Genomic DNA, 19,927 nt, shown 5'->3' with positions numbered 1-19,927 from the left:
TAAAATGATTTCGTGCCTTATAGAAAGAAACTAGGCTTTGAGAAAATGGAGTTGGACTCGGTGGATTTTGCTGCAAAAAGGAAGGCATGTTCACCATGTAGAAGAATTCCATTCAGGCAAAATGTGTAGGAGCTAAAAGCATGATGTTTGGTTCTTCATATGCTTGTGTTTCTGCCTGCCAAAGCATGAGATGATCAAATCCTATTCTATTTGTACATATTATCTGTCTGGCATTCTCTTGTAAAACAGTTGGAAGGTATGATTTCTTATTTATCCTTTACATGTGATCATGTCCTGTTGGTAAACCGGTCATTTCTGAACATCCCAACTACCACAGCTGTGGTCAGACATCTTTCTTGATAAAGGAAGACCTTCTGAAAAAAACACTTTTCAGTTGTTATTTTTTTTCCCTTCTCATTTCAGGCCATTTTCTTCAGGATGGCCAGTTTCAGGGGCTCAGTTACCTTGCTTCCTCTCAACAGTAAACAGGGAAAAATAATAAATTAGTACCAAATTAGTAATGTAATTGACTTTTAGAAGCATCCCTTCCATCTTTTAATACTTTTGGAATGGTTGTATACCAAATCAATACTTGGGGACATGTATGCTCAGACATTTAACCTCATTATGAACTCTCTTTTTGCTGGTGGTTTCAGCTCTATTATTTTCATTAGATTTCTTTCTTGGATATACCTTATTTTTTATCAAGTAGCTTATATTTAGGTGCTTACAGTGTTAGCACTGTTACCTAAACTTGTCAGGGAGAACACAATAGCATTATAGTTTATAAATGGAGTTAGTAGGGAAGGCACAACTGTGGATACTGGTATTTGAAGAAAGCGATCAGCCATCCAAACAAAGAGCTACTCTAAACCTTGTGTTTATACAGTACTTTCTGTACCAGGACCTGGTCCTGCTTTGCCTAACTTCCCTCATTAATCCTCACAGCCCTTCTGTGAATTAGGTGACTCTTATTTTTGGCCCCACTGGAAAACCATCTACTGCAAAGCACAAAAGGAAGCCTGTGGTTGCAGCAGCCCGCCCACCGGGGCTGGCGATTGCTTAAGCTGGCCAGTAGGGGCCACACTGCACCTCTTTCCTCTCTCCCCCTGGGCACCTCCTCTCCAGTCCTTTGAATTGGCTTTGGATCATTTGCTGCAGTTTGTTCTAATAGAACAGGCACAATGGTGTAAGAATTTTAAAGTTTAAGCACCGAAGCCGTTGTGTAATTGTATGGCGTCAGTGTGGCCGGCAGCCCTGCATTGATGCGATCCCCCTGTGTAATTGCCCATGCAAATTCGAGTGGTCTGTAAGGGACGCAGAAACCCACGTTTGGCTACAGATTCTTCTCCCCCAGAAAATCTAATAACTCGAAGAACCTTTTGTCATCTTTAAAATGCACCATGGACAGGGATGTCTCAGTATCCCTCTCATAGGGGCAGACATCACAGATCAAGGTTAATGGGCTAAATTCACAGCCAAAATTTAAATTGTAGGTAATCAGATGCATGCTTTCCTCTTTCAGACTTTAAATCACCCACCACAAGAGAAATAAAGATTATTCCAGAGGTTTAGTTAAACTTTAAGCATTTTATTAAAAACCAAGATAGTTAGGTCTCTTAAAGCAGACTGTTTCAAACTCATGAATTAGTTGTCTGTGAAATTGCTTGCAATCTGTAATGTAGTATTCTTAAAATGAAACATCAGCCTGACAAATCTGTACAAAGCCAGTGACTTCAAACAATTCAGCTGAAGACATATTTCCCTCCTTTTGTGTAAAACAATAGTAATTAGGAAGCAAATCCAGAGGAGATCCTTTTTAGATTATTGTATATCAAAATAAAATGGCAAAAGCAATTTTCTCTCATGGGAATGAGACTTAACAAAACCTCATCTCTTATTTCCGTACTATGCCCTTCCTTCCTCGTTCCCTCCCTTCTTTCCTCTCTCCCTTTTTTCCTTCCTCCCTTCCTCCCTCCCTCCCTTCCTTCCTTCCTTCCTTCCTTTAATTCACGTAAACATGATTTAATATAAATCTAAAGAAACAAATTGAGGTTCTAATACACACATATATACATATAGAAAGTGAACACAAAGATAAATCATGGCCTCAAATAGCACATTTTTATCACAGAAAATACTTCATTTACCTAATAAACATATTTCTGTACCAGTGTATACATTGAACAACATTGGTATAGATACGCTGCACAGAAGCAATTAATCTTTAGCCCTGTTGAGAGATGTGCCAAATATGCAAGAACATTCATAATTAAATTAGGGAAGATGTAACCCAAAATTGATAGCTGAGGAAAAGGTAGTAACGCAAACAATGTAAGCAGGACACCGGGCATCGCTGAACCTGTGCTCATCGTGACATTCCCTGGACACACTTCATCTTGTTTCTGTCCTCCCTGTGTTTTATTCTATTACTGCTCACTTATGAAACTTATGAAATTCTGGCTTTCTTGTAGCCAGACCCAACTTTTAAATTTCCTGCTACATTTGAGTTTTGGGAGTTCTTTACAGCAAGTGGCAGAACAGCTGTTTCAGAGACTGTTATTCTGAAGCAGACAGTGAGACTTCACGGCACTGGCATTGCCGGAGTTTTTAGGGTCCTAAGTTAGGTTTTGTTCTGTTGTTTAATGAATTCTCTTGGAGTTTTTATTTTTTCTAGGCCAGACATTTTTCTTTAGATTTAAATCTTCCCTAACATGTTTAGATTTCTGTCTTGCTTGAAGGGAGTTTTTCCCACTATTACTGGGGGTGAGATGTATTTTACCTTTCTGCAATTCATTAAGAGTCAGCAGGAGAAATGGATTTTAAAATAATTGTACTGCAAAGTAAATTGAGCAGACTCTGTTTAATGACCTAAGGTAAGTGGATAAAGTATGATAAATTTTGATACATGAAAAAAGCAACTGAATTCCTGTAGCATTAATATTAGATGATATTGCTATTACACTAACAAAAATTTAAAGATTATTTCTAACCCAACCCAACGTGTATGCAAATATAAAATACCTGGAAATGTATAGACATCTCAGATTTTAGAAATAAAAAACACATGCAATTTTAATTTCACTTGATTCACTTTATAAATTGACTTCTAAATTAAACCAACTGCCATTTATAGGATATCTAGCTATGAGATAATCTAAAGTTGTCCCTTATGAAGTAAAAGGGTACATTTTAAAAAAGCTGTACTGACAACCTTATCTTTCATGATCACTAGAGGCAGGCTCAGACATATATGTGGTAGGGGTGTTTTATATCTACCCCATATATGTAACTTTTTATTTTGTCTTTGGAGAGAAGATGACCTCTTTAGGTTTGTTCCTATTGTGTTTGAGAAGAGTAAGTAAGACAATTATGTGGAAAATATTTTAAAAACTAAATACAGGTTGGTCCTCTGTTGTAGAAGTGAACCGAATAAAGCCAGTGCTTTTGTTTTACAGGTGCAAAACCCAAGACCTGGAGGGTCCCAAGAGAACAGGTCAAACTGGTGGCCAAGTCGGGGGCCAGGGCCCGTCTACTGTGCATCCTGTGGTGACCTTTGTAGTTTGCACGTGATCTCTCCTGGCCAGTATCATAAGCTACATTGTGGGTTGTGCATGTGTTGTCTACATATCGACTACAAAGAAAATAAATAACATGTCTGAAAAAACATATCATGTGGAGAAGGTAGGATGAAGTCCTTTCAGCCATTAATGCCAGGAGCCCCAAGGAAGCAAACGTAGTCTGGTCAGCTGAAGGTTTTATAAGAAGGCTCACATTTCAAATGCCTTCCTCCAGTAGGAAACAGCCATTAATGATAAGGACTGAGAAAATGTCTCTTTATTGTAGGAAAGCAAAATATATAGATAATCACACATACCTCTCAGTCTTGGAAAATCATGCCTTATTTAGAAAAGGGCTTGAAAATATCTCAGACGCCCAAGTGTTCAGCCTCTCACCCCTGGGGTTGCACAGGGAGGATGCTGCTGTCCTTTTCCACTGCTTCATGGTCTCCGAGGAATGGACCCATGGCATTAGTCAGCAGTTTCTGAATTTTGACCCACAATAGGAAAGATACCTTAAGACAGGAAAAATAGATGGAGGCAATTACAAACAGCTACTTGATTGATGGTTGACATTGTCAGGGCTCCAGTGTATGGCAGATTGCAATGGTGTTGAACTCCCCTTGCTACCAGTGGATGTTGCTATTGGCAACCGTGCAGTGAAGCCAATAAAAAGGCAAGAGAATGAGAGGAAAGCTCAACCTTAGTGGAAGCCGTAGGGTTTGTGCTATAAATTATGTTCCCCTTAGCAATGTGTAGCATCAACGTTCAGGGCGGCTCGGGTGCTCATAGCTGCCTGCAGTCTCCATCGGACCCTGGGTCTAGTTTTATCATAAAGCACATGCTTTAAAATTTTGCTCTAGATAGACTGGCATCCGTCTGTCTGGGCTATTTATTTATTTATTGTTGGGGAGGATAACAGATGTGGGTTCATCTCTGCCTCACATGGGCTGATTTTCAATTCCCGTTTGTGATATAAACATGGTGTGCCATAATAGCTGGAAACACCTGCAGTGCTTCTGAGCTGGAGACACAGGACCCAGGTCTGTCCCCAACTCCACTCCCTCTTTGTTCCTCACCTGAAGGAGGGGAGACAGCCGGGCAGAAGCTATTTTCCTTTAGAGCAGAGCGATTCAGAAAACTGGCTTAATAAAATCCATAAATCTGAGCAGCCTCCTCTTACCTGCTCTGTGAAGGCACTTTTTCCTACACTCGTTTTTTTCCTCTAGATTCTCCAGTCTTCACTGCAGAGACAGCTGTAAATGGTGGCCAGGAACATGAATTTTTAGGTTCCCACTTCCTCCTCTCTTTTGTCAAACCCCTCCCTGCTCAAATAACTCTCTTTTCTAAGCAATTGATGACAGGATTCTGTATCCTCCTTTTTGGGGTTAGAAGCACCATTTTTCTTTGTTTGGACTAATGTTTACCTGGCCTTTGGCAGTTCTCTTACCATCTGCCTCAGTCTCTGTCTTTTCTTTTTTGGGTGTCTTTTGCTTCTCATCCTCATCTTCCTCTCCCCCCCCCCCCCCCCCACCTTTGCCTGGTTAATAATTTTCTTTGACTTTGTTTCTTGCCGCATGAAATCTTATGTCTTCCCTACAGATAGATACCTGTTCTTCCCTCTCTTTGGTTTTGGAACCTTCCTTTGCCCATTCTTTTTTTTTTTTCATTTTTTTTTTCATTTTTTAAAAACCTTTATTCATTTTTGAGAGACAGAGAGAGGGGCACAGAGAGAGGGGAGACACAGAATCCGAAGCGGGCTCCAGGCTCTGAGCTGTCAGCACAGAGCCCAATGCGAGGCTCGAACCCACAAACCGTAAGATTGTCCTGAGCCGAAGTCGGATGCTCAACCGACTGAGCCACCCAGGCACCCCTTTCATTTACCCATTCTTAGAACATTTTTGGAATGTCTACTATGTGCCAGGGAAACAATACTCCTTGTGTAACTTGTCCCCTATTTCCTTAATATTTGAGTAGGCAAGTTAATAACTGATACTAACTAGTAACCATAAGAACAAAAATGATTTGTGAACTTTAGATTTTTCAGAACTGGAATGGACTTCACCGTTCATCTAGTCCAGGGATGTCCAACTCCTCGGAGCTCCTTTACGGACCACCATGTCTGTAACCAAAGAGGAGAATTTGCAGGTTCTGGGTCTCCCAACCTGGCTTCAGAGAATTTCAGCTCTTAGATGTTTTATATCTTGGAGATTCCTTGTAAGATTTATTTGAACAAAGAGTTCTAAGGTTAAACATGTTTGCAAATCACTTCCTAATGTAATCTCATTCAGCAAATGAGGAAACAGGCTGGGACAAGTTAGGTGTTTTGTCCAAAGTCACCCAATAACTGGTGCCAAAGCCAGAGTCGTAGGTCTAGCTTCTAGTCCAGCATTCTTTGGACAAGTCAAACCATGTCCTCAATCTCTCAGGTCAAATGGGGAGCAAAGCAGTTTTCTAGTCATTGCATCGATTTAATATAGTTTATTATTATAAACCTAGCCTCCTAGAGCATATTTGTCCCCTGGCCAGACTGTTATTTCTTTCTTATACTTAAGGGAAAAAAAAAAAAATTGGCAACCACCACATTTGGCTTTAGGTTGGTATCAGTAGGAACTTTCAATGGTGTATAAAAACTCATCCCTAAGAGAACTCAAGGCAGTCTGTGATTATTCTCCGCGGCTCTGCTGTGGCCTGTAAAATGTCTTCGCGGTTGGAAATAGTTCCTAAGTGTTCATGGGTCACTTGTGGTGAATCCAGCTGTGGACTTCCTTTCATCCCTCCTTTAATTAAAGCCTATTAATCCATTCCTTCTGGGAGAAGACTTGGTCTACAACAAAGGGTGAATTTTAAAAAAGTGGAAAAGGGGTCCGCAATCCCAATGCAGTGTTATGAATCTTGTATAAATACCAGTCACACAAACGCATTTGTTATCTTCCTACTATGGGCCTTTTTTAGGGGAAAACCAGGACTGACCAGTATTTGTAAGGATGCTATGGTTTATTTTTTAGGTAGGCAATTCTAAAGGCTCTAATCCATCATTAAGAAGCTTTAGGACAAAAATAAAATACCTCTACAGGATACAAACTTGGCTTCTTGGAACAGTGTGGCACAAAAGGGCACTCAGGAGAGGATGCAAAGGCAGGCATTGCTTGGCTTGTAACAAATATAAGAGCTGGATACAAAGTGAAGCAGCACTAATGGCGCGTTCCCTGCTCTGGGCTCCGTCGGCCACTGGGCTCGGCATGAGCAGGGCCGGCTGTCCTCTGGTGCGGGGTCCTCTGCCCAGCACCTGTCCCACGTGTGCTCGTGTGCTCGTCAGGGGAAGCTGAGCGCCCCGGGCCGGGCTCCCTCCCCACCTCCTCTGTCCTTCCCGTCGCACTCTCCTCCGCGGACCACACTTAAAGGTGGAAGCCCAGGCGTGCTTCCCGGTGCAAACCAAGAGACTCTGCCAGAGCTTAAAGGAACAAAAGGATGACGTGGGCTGGCCCGAAGCTGGCCCTTCAGGATGCAGTCATTTTGCAGCGGCAGCTAAGCTGGAGGGTTAGTTTCTGTCTTCCCCAGCGGCCACGAGGCTGGCAGACGAGGGCGAGGCGGCCGGCACCAGCAGCCTTTTCTGGTGCAGCTCTTCCCACTTACTTCTGTTCGCTGCCACCGAGTCCAGCATGGGCTTCAGTTTCACGTTGACCTTCACCAACGCCTGAAATAAAACAAAAAAAAGGTGGAGGAGAGAGGAACCTGAGTCACTGACATGGTTTTCTAGCTTTCCCTTGTGAGGAGAACGGACACTGGCTGCAAGAAATGAAATGTGATGATTATTTTGGTAAACCCGAGCTATTGGCAAGAAGTAAACATGCATGTAACACCATCGTGCTGCATTAATAGAGCCTGTGCAGAAAATGAAAAAAATAAGACAGGGTGGCTGTGTACTACTCCCAGGGTGCTAGCCCATTAGATTATGATCCTGTTCTAAATCTATATCCAGACAAGACAGGACACAAAATACTCGGCTCACACATGCCTACTTATGTATATTGTTGCCTGCTCTGGACACTCCAGATCTCAACAGACCATGAACTTAAAGCTTTACTAAGATACACCTACCATTGGCTCCACCACGGAGGAGGGGAGGGTTCTGGGTGGACTCATCTGAATAAGAAAGGCCAGATAACATCCCAAGAGAAGAGAAGGTGCTCATTTTTCAAGCTAAGGATCTGGGAGCTGTGCTAAATGAACAGACTGGCATGTGAACATGTATGAAGATGGACGCGAGACAAGAGAAAAAGGAGTGGGGAAGAGAGGGGCTGGGCTGCAGTGAGGGGATGGAAGGGGACACACAGGCAGAGGCCAGAGGCCAAGGATCCAGGGGCTTATTTGCAGGAGACTCTCCTAAATGTTTTCTTTTTTACTTAATTTTGTTGTCTTTGAAAAAGAGTCCCCTACTCCCTAATAGTATAATTTTCCAACCGCTGTCGTGGAACAGAGCAATGAATAAAGCAAGGGTCATGGAGTTGTGCCGGTACTAGCCCATGGAAAGGGAATGCTCCCACTTTGTGCCTTGGGTCTGTGTTCTGTGGCCACAGATCATACCCTTGGTCCTTGTAGACACTTGCAGGTGTGGCGCATTCATCCCAAGGGGAACAAATCCACTGCAATGTCAGCACACCTCCTGAACAACCTTCTCCAAGCAGGGCCTGTGGTTAGGGGGTGGTTGATAGCAAAGCCTCCCAACAAAGAACAGCCCTTCATGTTGAGGGCAGCACTAGAGGTGACCAGGGGACGCCACTGAGCTGTGAGCCCTCCAACCTGGCCGAAGTGGTGACCCTTCACACTGATGTCTCTTAGAGCATATTCCTCAAGAGTGACATTTATCTCACCAACCAACATTTAATTTCAAATCAGATGTATTAGTGAAATGTGAAAATATTTCATATATGAAAATAAAATTCAGGTAGTGATCAAAATCCTCTTTATTGAGAAAAATGCAGGTGACTGTTTTCTATTCATTGCACAGTGTTTTTATTTGGATGATAGTGTAGGGTAGCAACGAATGCCATGGTTTTATTTAGTATAGTTTGGCACTGGCTCCTCGTCACTCTGATCGAGCCTTTTAATTAAACTGACTACTATAATTCCTATGGAAATTAGTGTTTATATTATTTTCCTGCTACAAAAGCTTTTCTCTAGAACTTATTTTTTTTTTAATCCCAGGAGCACAAATTGGAATTTTTTTCTGCCTGAAATGTAATTAAAAACTCATTTGATTACTGTATTTCTGGCTCTGTTTTACTTATTAAATTCCTGTAATCAGTTTTCTTTTATGAAGCTGCTGGGAAATGATCTCAAAAGCAACACATTTTTCTCTTCCTTGGCGGGTTCCCGAGCATTTACTAAATTACATTCATAGCACCTGCCCATGATTCGAATTACTCCACCAATTTATTCCTTAAACCATTTAAGTTTATTTGGCTTAGCCCCAAACAGACATTTCTTTCCTTTATCTAGCTCTTTGTTCTCCCTCTTGCTTCCTTTGTGGTGAATAAAAACAAAACAAAACAAAAAACTCCAAACTTTTGGGGAGGTACATATTTCTCAGAATTCTTCCTTCCCTTTATTTCATATTCTCTTTAATTAAACACAGAATTGCTATACTAGAATATCGTTTTCCTCTGGCAGGTGCTGGGTCTAGGCAAAAGTAGCAAAAATCCCATCCTGTGCCATCAGTAAGATAATTGCTCCCACTATTTAGAAAGATAGAGATATTCCTACGAACTTCTCATCAGCAAGTGACACCTGATGAGTTCTGTGCAAATGCTAACATCTGTCTCCTTTGACTTCCTCATCACTTAGTGAAAGAGAAAGGGGACACTTATCACCTGTCTGCTCAGTCTCCATATACATGCAGAGCGACTAGAAAGGTTATGTACGTTAGTTATGTAGATGTACATGGTGCCATCAGCCGCGGATGCTGAATCTCTCCTGTGGCATCCCTGCAGTGTGACCATTGCAGTGTTTAAACATGCCCACAGGCAGTGAACTAACTACCTCCCAGGTTGTTCTGATTTTGGAATGTTCTTATATTGAAGTGAAATCTATATCCCTGTAACTTCTACCTAATGGTCCTTGAAGCCAGAATGTACTTGAGCAGCGTAGGACTGATGACTCGTGCTGCTCCAAGTGTAGGTCAGCGTTGAGACTGACCTAAAAACCCAACTTGGGATGTGCTGCTTATTATCCTTGGGGCAACTATATGGCTATCACGGGGGCTCCCAAACTCACATCCACTCTGCCTGGTCCACCACAGACACCTTGGGTACTTACTTGCCTGCTCTGGGACAGCCCTGGGCATCTAGTCACCTAAGTGGCTGAGGGACCCCACTTTCTTCATGATTCCATTCACACTCATGTAGGGTGCCCAGCATGTAGGGTTTATTCCACATTTTATTTATGTTTTGAGCAAGTGACATGTTCACATAGTCCAATGGATACAAAGGGTACAAAAGGTACAGTGTAAAATATCCCTTCATCCCCTGCCCCCAGACATTTAGTTTCTTTCCCTAGAGACAACCAAACTTAGTGTATCCTTCAAGAACCATTTTATGTGGAAGCCATATATGAAAGGCCCACAGCTAGTATCATCCTCAATGGGGAAAAATGGAGAATTTTCCCATAAGGTCAGAAACACGACAGGGATGTCCACTCTCACCACAGTTGTCTACATAGTGTTGGAAGTCTTAGCCTCAGCAATCAGACAAGCAAATGAAATGAAAGGCATCCAAATTGGCAAAGAAGTAGTCAAACTTTCACTCCTCGCAGATGACATGATACTCTACATGGAAAACCCAACAGACTCCACCAAAAAACTGCTCGAGCTGATAAACGAATTCAGCAAAGTCACAGGATATAAAATCAATATACAGGCATTGGGTGTATTTCTATACACTGATAATGAGTCAGCAGAAAAAGAAAGCAAGGGATCGATCCTATTTATAATTGCACCCAAACCCATAAAATACCTAGGAATAAACTTAACCAAAGACATAAAAGATCTGTATGCTGAAAACTATAGAGAGCTTATGAAAGAAATTGAAGAAGCCACAAAGAAATGGGAAAACATTCCATGCTCATGGATTGGAAGAACAAATATTGTTAAAATGTTGATACTACCCAAAGCAATCTACACATTCAATGCAAACACTATCAAAGTAACACCAGCATTCTTCTCAGAGCTAGAATAAACAATCCTAAAATTTGTATGAAACCACAAAAGCCCCCGGGTAACCAAAGTAATGTTGAAAAAGAAAACCAATGGGGCATCTGGGTAGCTCAGTTGGTTAAGCGTCCGACTTCGGCTTAGGTCATGATCTCGCACACTCCATGAGTTTGAGCCCCATGTTGGGTTCTGTGCTGACAGCTCAGAGCCTGGAGACTGCTTCAGATTCTGTGTCTCCCTCTCTCTCAGCCCCTCCCCCACTCACGCTCTGTCTCTCTCTCTCAAAAATAAACATTAAAAAAGAAAAAGAAAACCAAAGCTGGAGGCATCACAATCCCAGACTTTAGCCTGTACTACAAAGCTGTAATCATCAAGACAGTATGGTATTGGCACAAAAACAGGCACATAGATCAATGGAATAGAATAGAGAGCCCAGAAATGGACCCATAAATATATGGCCAACTTATCTTCGACAAAGCAGGAAAGAGTATCCAATGGAAAAAAAGACAGTCACTTTAGCAAATGGTGCTGGGAGAACTGGACAGCAACATGCAGAAGAATGAAACTGGACCACTTTCTTACACCATACACAAAAAGAAATTAAAGATGGAGGAAAGATGTAAATGTGAGACAGGAAACCATCAGAATCCTACAGGAGAAAACAGGCAGCAACTTTTGACCTCAGCTGCAGCAACTTCTTACTTGACATGTCTCCGGAGGCAAGGGAAACAAAAGCAAAACTGAACTATTGGGACCTCATCAAGATAAAAAGCTTCTGCACAGCAAAGGAAACAATCAACAAAACTAAAAGGCAACCGACAGAATGGAAGAAGATATTTGCAAACGGCATATCAGATAAAGGGTTAGTATCCAAAATCTATAAAGAACTTATCAAACTCAACACCCAAAAAAACAAATAATCCAGTGAAGAAATGGGCAGAAGACATGACATTTTTTAAAGAAAATATCCAGATGGCAAACAGACACATGAAAAGATGCTCAACATCACTCATCATCAGGGAAATACAAATCAAAACCACAATGAGATACCACCTCACACCTGTCAGAATGGCTAACATTAACAACTCAGGCCACAACAGATGTTGGCGAGGATGTGGAGAAAGGGGAACCTTTTTGCAGTGTTGGTGGGAATGCAAGCTGGTGCAGCCACTCTGGAAAACTGTATGGAGGTTCCTCAAAAAATTAAAAATAGAACTATCCTATGACCCAGCAATTACATTACTAGGAATTTATCCAAAGGATATAACAATGCTAATTTGAATGCTGACTTGAAGGGGCATATGCACCCCAATGTTTGTAGCAGCACTATCAACAATAGCCAAATTGTGGAAAGAGTCCAAATATCCATCAACTGATGAATGGATTAAGAAGATGTAGTACACACACACACACACACACACAGGAATACTACTCTGTGATGAAAAAGAATGAAATCTTGCCATTTGTAATAATGTGGATGGTACTGGAGAGTATTATGCTATGGGAAATAAGTCAGGCAGAGAAAGACAATACTCATGTCAAATTTGAGAAACTCAACAGATGAACATAGGGGAAGGGAAGGAAGAATAAGTTACAAACAGAGAGGGAGGCAAAACATAAGAGATTCTTAAATACAGAGAACAAACTGAGAGTTGCTGGAGGAGAGGTGGGTGGTGGGATGGGTTAAATGGGTGATGGGCATTAAGGAGGACACTTTTCGGCATGAGCACTGGGTGTCATATATAAGCGATGAATCACTGGGTTCTACTCCTGAAGCTAAGACTACACTGTATGTTAACTAACTTGAACAAAAAAAAAAAAAAAAAGAAAAAAAAAAGGAAAAGAAACGTTTTATGCGGTTGCCTGAGTGGGTCAGTTACATCCAACTCTTGATTTCGGCTCAGGTCAAGATCTTGCACTCTCTGAGTTTGAGCCCCATGTTGGGCTCTGTGCCAACAGTGTGGAGCCTGCTTGGGATTCTCTCTCTCTCTTTCTCTCTCTGCCCCTTCCCAATGTGTACACAGGCACTCTCTCTCTCTCTCAAAATAAATAAACATTAAAAGCGAAACATTTTATATATATGTAAGCACATATAAAAAATACATACATATGCATATGTATATATGTATACATATGATACTTTATACATATGTATAATGTACATGTGTGTATGTGTATAATTAAGTTGATTTTCCTATCATTTCAGATGTTTCTTTCAGAGACAGAGTGAAATCAAAACTTTGTGGAACATTATTATGATGCTTGAGTGAGCACAAGGGTACTGTGTAGAAATTAGTACCTGGAGTATAGAGAGGAGAGGGACCAAATTCTAATTTTCTATTGTTATGACACTGAGTGTTTCTTCTGCAGAACTTAATCTGCTGTGAATCCCATTTCTTGTAGTCTTCCTCTGAAAAACTGTAGTTTTCATTTCTAGAAGTTTGAGTTGGGCATTTTTTATACCTTCCATGACTGTGATTATCATGCTTGGTCTTTCCTCTACCCTTTGAACATATAAAACATAATAAGTATCTTAATGTCCTTCTCTATCAATTCTATGATCTGTATCATTTCTGAGTCTGTATGGATTGGTTTTTCTCATTATTACAGGCCAAGTTTTCTTGCTTCTTTGCATGCCTGGTAATCTTGATCGGATATTAGGCATGGTGAATTTTATGTTGTTGGGTGATGGATTTTTATTTGCTTATCTATTTATTTATGTTTGCATTTCTTTAAACATTTTTCAGTTTTGTTCTGGAATGCAGTTAGGTTACTTGGAAATTATTTGGTCCTCTGAGGTTTGCTTTTAAGCTTTGCTAGGTAGGTCCAGAGCAGCCTTTAGTCGGATTAATTTGGGTCCACTACTGAGACAATAACCTTCTGAGAACCGGACCCAGTACCTCATATATTTCAACGTTTTTCTTTAATATTCTGCCTGGGGGAGCATGGACGATTTCCCAGCCTGTGGGAGCTCTGAGGATTATTCCACTTGCTCCCTTTTGCTGTTCTTTCCTCAGCCTCAGCAGTTTCCCCGCATGCATGTAGTGAACAGCGCTGAAGACTCATAGGGGTGCTCTGCAGATCTCTGGAACTCTCTCTCGTGTGACTATCTCTTCTCTTGTCCTCTTCCCTGGGAACTCCAGCCCCTGGGGCTCCACGGGCCCCTGGCTCTGCCTCCTCAACTCCGTGAGCCCACTGGGCCCTGGCTGGGATTCTCTCCCTGTGCTGTCGCCTGGAAGCTGTCTCCAGTAGTAAGGAGTAAGCTAAGATTATCGTAGGGCTCACTCCATTCGTTCCCCTCTCTCAGGAATCTCCATATTGTGCTGCATGCTGCCTGTTTCCACTGTCTGTAGAACTTAATCTGCTCCATGGTTTCCCCCCTGTCACTCTATCATGGCCAGCGGTGGAAGTCCCTTATCACTGGTTTTAAATAGCTGTTTTGAGTACTCTCCCATGACCTCCCATGGAGAGTGGAAATAAGGCCTTTTATCTTTGTAACTCTAGTTCCCACCACAGTGACTCCAGGGAACAAGAGTCTTCCCTCTCTGCCCACAGAGCAGTGGCAGGAAGAAGGGGTGAGTCTAGGAGAGCGGCCAGTGGCTGAGAGCAGGGTCAGGACATTCTGATCTGCTACAGAATCCTGCTGTAAAAACAAACCCAGAATGACCCTCTTGAGAAACGAATATAGTATTTTCTCTTATTACCATTATTCCTGGGACCATGTTTTTATCAGCTTGCCAAGCTGCTGGGAGTCAGATTCTGGCCCTGTTTTCCCTCAGCCATCATGATCCACGTCTGCTATCATCTGTCCCAGTGTGTGCTTATTCTTGACCACAATCCCTTCTTAGAACCCAACTGCTGGATAGATGGGGCACATGGGGGACAAGGGAATAAACAAAGAGAAAGCCACATTCTTAGAACAGATCACTACTCCTATACTCTGTTGCTGGAAGGGGGCGGGGAGCATAAAGGAACACCAGCAAATTAAAACCACATTTGTCTTTGAATTTGAAAATGTCCAACTATGTCATTAGTACCTTTTCAAAACTTTGAGGGAGTTACCTGAGCTGACTCTTCATTTATTTTTTTGAAAGGCCAAAGAGAGATGTTTTCATGTCCTGTGGTCGAATTGTATATATTCAGAGTGCTGGCACTAAGAGTTAGTATTTTCTGCCTTCCCCCATCTCCACCTTACCCAAGAGAAATATTCAGAAACTAAGGAGTACAATACATGGTAGAAAACAATGAATTTAAAGGATTTCTTTAATATCAATTTTTCATAAAATATAAAATTAGACTTGGAGCCCATCTTGACTATCTGAGGTGATATCCCTGTCATGAAGATATGATCACTTTACTACCATGATTATTTACTTTCTGAGTGAAAATGTCCAAAAGCCCATTTGGGGTTGGTGTTTTGAAATGGAAAACCATTTGGTGATATGACCAGTTGGTGTCATCTCTGCTCAGACCTTCTCAACAGGAAGGGCAAGAGAGCACGCAAGTGGTGGCAGGCCCTGAGATTCCCTTGAATTCATGTGCCTGGATGGTCACACGTGCAAAGAGCGTCTCAGGAGGAACAAAGGAGGCTTCTCCTTAAGGTATGTGACTTCGGAAAGAAGTGGCCAATTGTGGGAGCAAATCCACACTCTTCAATTGTTCAGCTGCTACCTTTCTGGGCCCCCAAAGGTTAAGATTATTCATGATTTAACCTGACACATTCCTGAATTTTACATGCTGGGCTGCACTGCAGCAGTTGGCTAAGAATCATGTTTGGCTTTGCCAGCCTCCTACTCTTCTATCATGTTGCAAGGGCCAGAGGCAGTGAACTCTTTGTCCAGAACTGAACTCATCGCCTTCCTCCAAACCTTCCTTTGCTGTTCGGTTTACTGTGTCAGAGAGCTGAGCATCGTCACCTCCACCTAACTGCTCAAGATGGAAATCTATGGGTCACCCATGACATCTCCCTCTTCCCCCCACATCCAAACGGTCACCGAGTCCTGTCAACCCTGTGCCCAAAGTGTCGTTGTGCGTCAGTCTCTTGCCATGTCTACAACCCTGGTTTAGATCACCATCATCTTCTCAACGGCTCTAACCTGGCTGCCTGCCCTCCCCTTCCTCCTGTCCAATTAACTGCCCACATTGTAGCCACAGATCCCAGCTCATCACTCTCTACCCTGAGCCTTTCAGTGGCTTCCATTTGATTTGACTGTGCTGGAAGGACCCTACCTGAAAAGAGAATTATGGTATTAGAAGAGAATAAAATCTAGGAACAAAACAGAAGAGAGAGAGAGAGAGAGAAAAAAAAACCTCATAAAACCCAAGGAAAAGGTTGGGTTATGCTACGAAAGCAGAGTTTTGAAATGCCAAAATAAGCCCATCGAGTTTTCTAGAAAACCTGCAGTTCACATCTTTCTATGCATTTTAACGTTTTCCTGAGTAGAAAATCATAAGCCGAACTCCGCATGGTATGTTTGGCAGGGGAGTCGCCGAAGTGTTAGTTACTACATGTGAGAGCAGATGGAGCTGGCTGTGGGGTCCAGATGGGAGGCAGCAAACAGATTCCTCCTAAACCCCACTCCTTCCCTCCCCAGTTCAATGGCCTCTGAAACTCAAGGTTGTGTAAAAATTAATTTGCATTAAATTGCTTAAGATAATGTATTAACTGCCAAAGGAGGCTTCCAGCAGTTTTTAAAACTTGCTTTGAAAAACAAATAATCAAACAATGATGGTGAACACAGAAGCAAGCCAGGACTACTTTGAATAAATGTTTTTAAACCTTCACATTAAAGATACCAGCTTTAGGGGCTCCTGGGTGGCTCAGCCGGGTAATCGACCGACTTCGGCTCAGGTCATGATCTCACGGTTTGTGAGTTCGAGCCCCGCGTCGGGCTCTGTGCTGACAGCTCAGAGCCTGGAGCCTGTTTCAGATTCTGTGCCTCCCTCTCTCTCTGGCTCCCCCCACCCTCTCATGCTCTGTCTCTCTCTTTCTCTCAAAAATAAATAAACATTAAAAAAAAATGATACCAGCTTTAAAATAAATCTTTAGTGTGTAATTTGCTAAAGTCGGAAAGTTAATAATAACCATGTACATATGTTATACACATACCTATGCCAGGCACTGTGTGCTACTGGGTTCTTCCCAGGCTAGAATGCAATGGTCTTCAAAGGGCTCTAGCCTTATGACTTTTGCCCCCAGAAATAACCTGAGATTGAAACCCCCTATCAGACTTTGAACTGGTAGCTGGCATAAGGAAGTCTCAGCTTCCTCAGCACACAAAGTTGCTGCTGACACTCACTGGGCAGTAGTCTTTACCCAAATTAATGAGGGCCAGAGATCAGCTAGCAGTCATCTCCATTCTCTTTGAACGCCCAGAGTCTGCCAAAGAGACTCTTTAAAAGGTTGGTCATTCTTAGCCTGCCATGTTATGGGGACTCAGAAAATGCTAATAGTAGATGCCAACTCTCTCTGGTGGCAAAGTCAGCAGGCCTATGGAATTTCAGCTTCCAAGGAAGGAATACTCAAAGGAATTGGGAGGCGGTATCCAGACAGCCTGCATTTTCTCTGTGGACCAGGTAAGCTCTGACAGAAAGGACAAACAGCAACTAGCTGTTACTCCCTCCTTAATGGAAGTTCAATATTACTCCATGTTTGTCATGTTGGGTGAGATGTTTTTTCCATTTGGAAAACCTTTTTCTATATATGTGATACCTACTCTGTAGATCTGTTATTATTCAGCAGTAACAGATTGGCTGTGTCCAAATTTTGCAAATGCCAAAAAATATTGTCAGATCTTTCCGAAAAATTTTTAGTGATATTTGAGATCTTAAAACCTAAATAATGTGAGGCGGTTACCCGAATAGCAGTAAAGATGATAGACCCACAGAGGTAATGCTTAGTACGAGGGCATGTGAGCTCATTAGAATCCAATGTAAGAATGATTCAGATCTGTAATCAGAATCCTAAGGGCACAGTCTGGCCAAGTGATAACACTGATGTTTGTAGCATTGACGTCTAATATCCTGAAAGCTACTTACAGTACTAGTAATAACTTAGAAAGAGATCCTTTTCTTTCCAAGGTGTGAGGCAGGTACTTGTAAAAATGACAATGCAAAAATGCATGATGCAATTTTCTCTCTCTCTTTTCTTCCCTTTTCTGTCGTTTCCTTCCTGACCTCTCAGGTTACTTGTTTTGCTTATCTTACTTATATGCTCAAGGGATTCCTTTATGGAAAATGATATTTACAAATGACATTAACATTCTGAATTAATGAGGCAGGAATTTTAGTCTCCTTGGACTAACAGCATTGTTATTTCCATTATATAGGGTAAGAGTCTTAAACATCTACAGGGCCAGGCCAGGACCGTTAATGAGAGAAATGGGCTTCACGAGACAGTTTGGAGGGTGAGGCCAATGGCAAATGGGATGTTTTACAGTTTTTTAAAAAATTTTTTTATGTTTGTTTATTTTTGAGAGAGAGAGACAGACAGAGTGCAAGTGGGGGAGGGGCAGAGAGAGAGGGAGACACAGAACCAGAAGCAGGCTCCAGGCCCTGAGCTGTCAGCACAGAACCTAACGCAGGGCTCGAACCCACGAACCACAAGATCATGACCTGAGCTGAAGTCAGACGCTTAACCAACTGAGCCACCCAGGCACCCCAACATTTTATAGTTTTAAAAACAGTGTTTAACTGAATGAAACATGTCTGCGGGCTGAATCTATTTTGTGTGCTGTCCATCTGCCTGCTGGGACAGAGAGTAAGACCATCTTGCCAAAATGAACAAACCCCTGGGTACTGAATGTGTCCCATGCTCCAGGCTCCACACGAGGACTTCCCCATATGTGGGCTGATTAAATGTCACAACAGCACTGTGAGATTGGTGTTGTGGGTCCTGTTTTGACAGATGAGGAACCTTTGACTGGGGAAATTAAATTAAAGGAGCCAAAGTGTACATGGTGAAAATACAGCAGAGCTGGGATGTCAGTGGTGGCCTGCCCGAGGACAAAGTCCACGGTATCTCCCCACGAGGGACCTCACTGGGACGCTGGTATTGACAAGTGTCTCTTTCACCTAACTGCAGTGTCAGGAGAGTGGAGTGACTCTTGTTCTGGTGTTCGGGACACTGTCTCAGGACCAATCCACAGGAGGGAGACAGCTTCACTGGGGAATGAAGAAACACCACCTCCCAAACATTAAGTGTAGACAGTGAATCTTTTATCTGTGACTCATCTACTCTGCCCTGCCCTGGGAAAATAAAACAAGGGTTTTAAGTAGTAAATAACAGGCAGGCTCAAAGACAGCTTGTGTAAATGGGAGCAAGGAGAACCCGTCTCTTCTGTTATAATGAGCCCCTCTAGGATACTGTCCTAGGTTATCCTGTTGGTTGAGTTTTCAGAGCACATTGGTAGCTAATCAATCATGTTCACTGTGTAGGCAACATCTGACTTGGAAGGAACAGCTGCTGACCCAGAAGCCACAGCCTTTGATGAATGGGGCTTCATATAAGAGGTGGTTGGAACGTGTAACTAAAACACAGCCACATGGTAACAATCCACCTCTCCAGGCACCAGAATGTTTTCTGGTAAAACCATGCCACCTGAGATTTTACAGAAATATATAAAGTCTATTAATTTTTTTTTTGCCAAGTTCAATGTGTAAGAAAGATCATTTAAACATTTTTAGTTTCTTGAGCTACAAGCATTTGTTTACTACACATTTTGTGTAGGCTTCTCATGTACCTTGAGTCCTAGAGTTCTCCAAACATAATGGATGGGGTGCCTGCGTGGGAGAGGGTTGTACAAATACAGAATTGCAATTCCATGCCCTTGGTGTGAATGGTGTTCTGAGAAAGATACTATGGGGCCTTCAAGAATGGATTCTAGAATACTCTAGTAATATTTGCTCTTCTATTTTTTAGCTTATATTTAGGAGTCTTAAAAGATTCAAAACACTAATTATCAGTACTGATGAACTGCTTAGTGAGCATCATGCAGATGAATATGGAACATTTCTTGTGAGGCTTTAAAGGTGGTTCTCATGCCCAGTACCACATAAACTCAGGTTTGAGACAGGGAGGAGCTCTCAAAGCCTGTGCACCCCAGTGTCCTAGATCTACAGAGGACCGGATCCACAGCATCCATGAGAAATGCAAGAT

The 19,927-nt window shown here is 42.2% G+C and overlaps 2 protein-coding genes across 9 annotated transcripts in view; one reads left to right on the top strand and one right to left on the bottom strand.

Moving 5' to 3' along the window:
- AGPS (alkylglycerone phosphate synthase) overlaps positions 1 to 3,669 on the top strand; it is a 218,573-nt gene extending 214,904 nt beyond the window's left edge. For all 5 annotated transcript variants that reach the window (XR_007454460.1, XR_007454457.1, XR_007454456.1 and 2 more), the window contains one exon: positions 3,459 to 3,669. The gene's annotated coding sequence lies outside the window, so the exon portion shown is untranslated. The remainder of the gene's footprint in view (positions 1 to 3,458) is intronic.
- Positions 3,670 to 3,820: 151 nt separating this feature from the next.
- PDE11A (phosphodiesterase 11A) overlaps positions 3,821 to 19,927 on the bottom strand; it is a 413,203-nt gene continuing 397,096 nt past the window's right edge. For all 4 annotated transcript variants that reach the window (XM_049615974.1, XM_049615976.1, XM_049615975.1 and 1 more), the window contains one exon: positions 3,821 to 7,257. In XM_049615974.1, the coding sequence (XP_049471931.1) occupies positions 7,102 to 7,257 (156 nt within the window). In that variant the 3' untranslated portion in view covers positions 3,821 to 7,101. The remainder of the gene's footprint in view (positions 7,258 to 19,927) is intronic.

The sequence above is a fragment of the Panthera uncia genome (genome assembly GCF_023721935.1).
Source record: "Panthera uncia isolate 11264 chromosome C1 unlocalized genomic scaffold, Puncia_PCG_1.0 HiC_scaffold_3, whole genome shotgun sequence".
NCBI lineage: Eukaryota > Metazoa > Chordata > Mammalia > Carnivora > Felidae > Panthera > Panthera uncia.
Note: the sequence above shows the minus strand (reverse complement) of the source record. Positions and strands in the feature narration are given on the sequence as shown.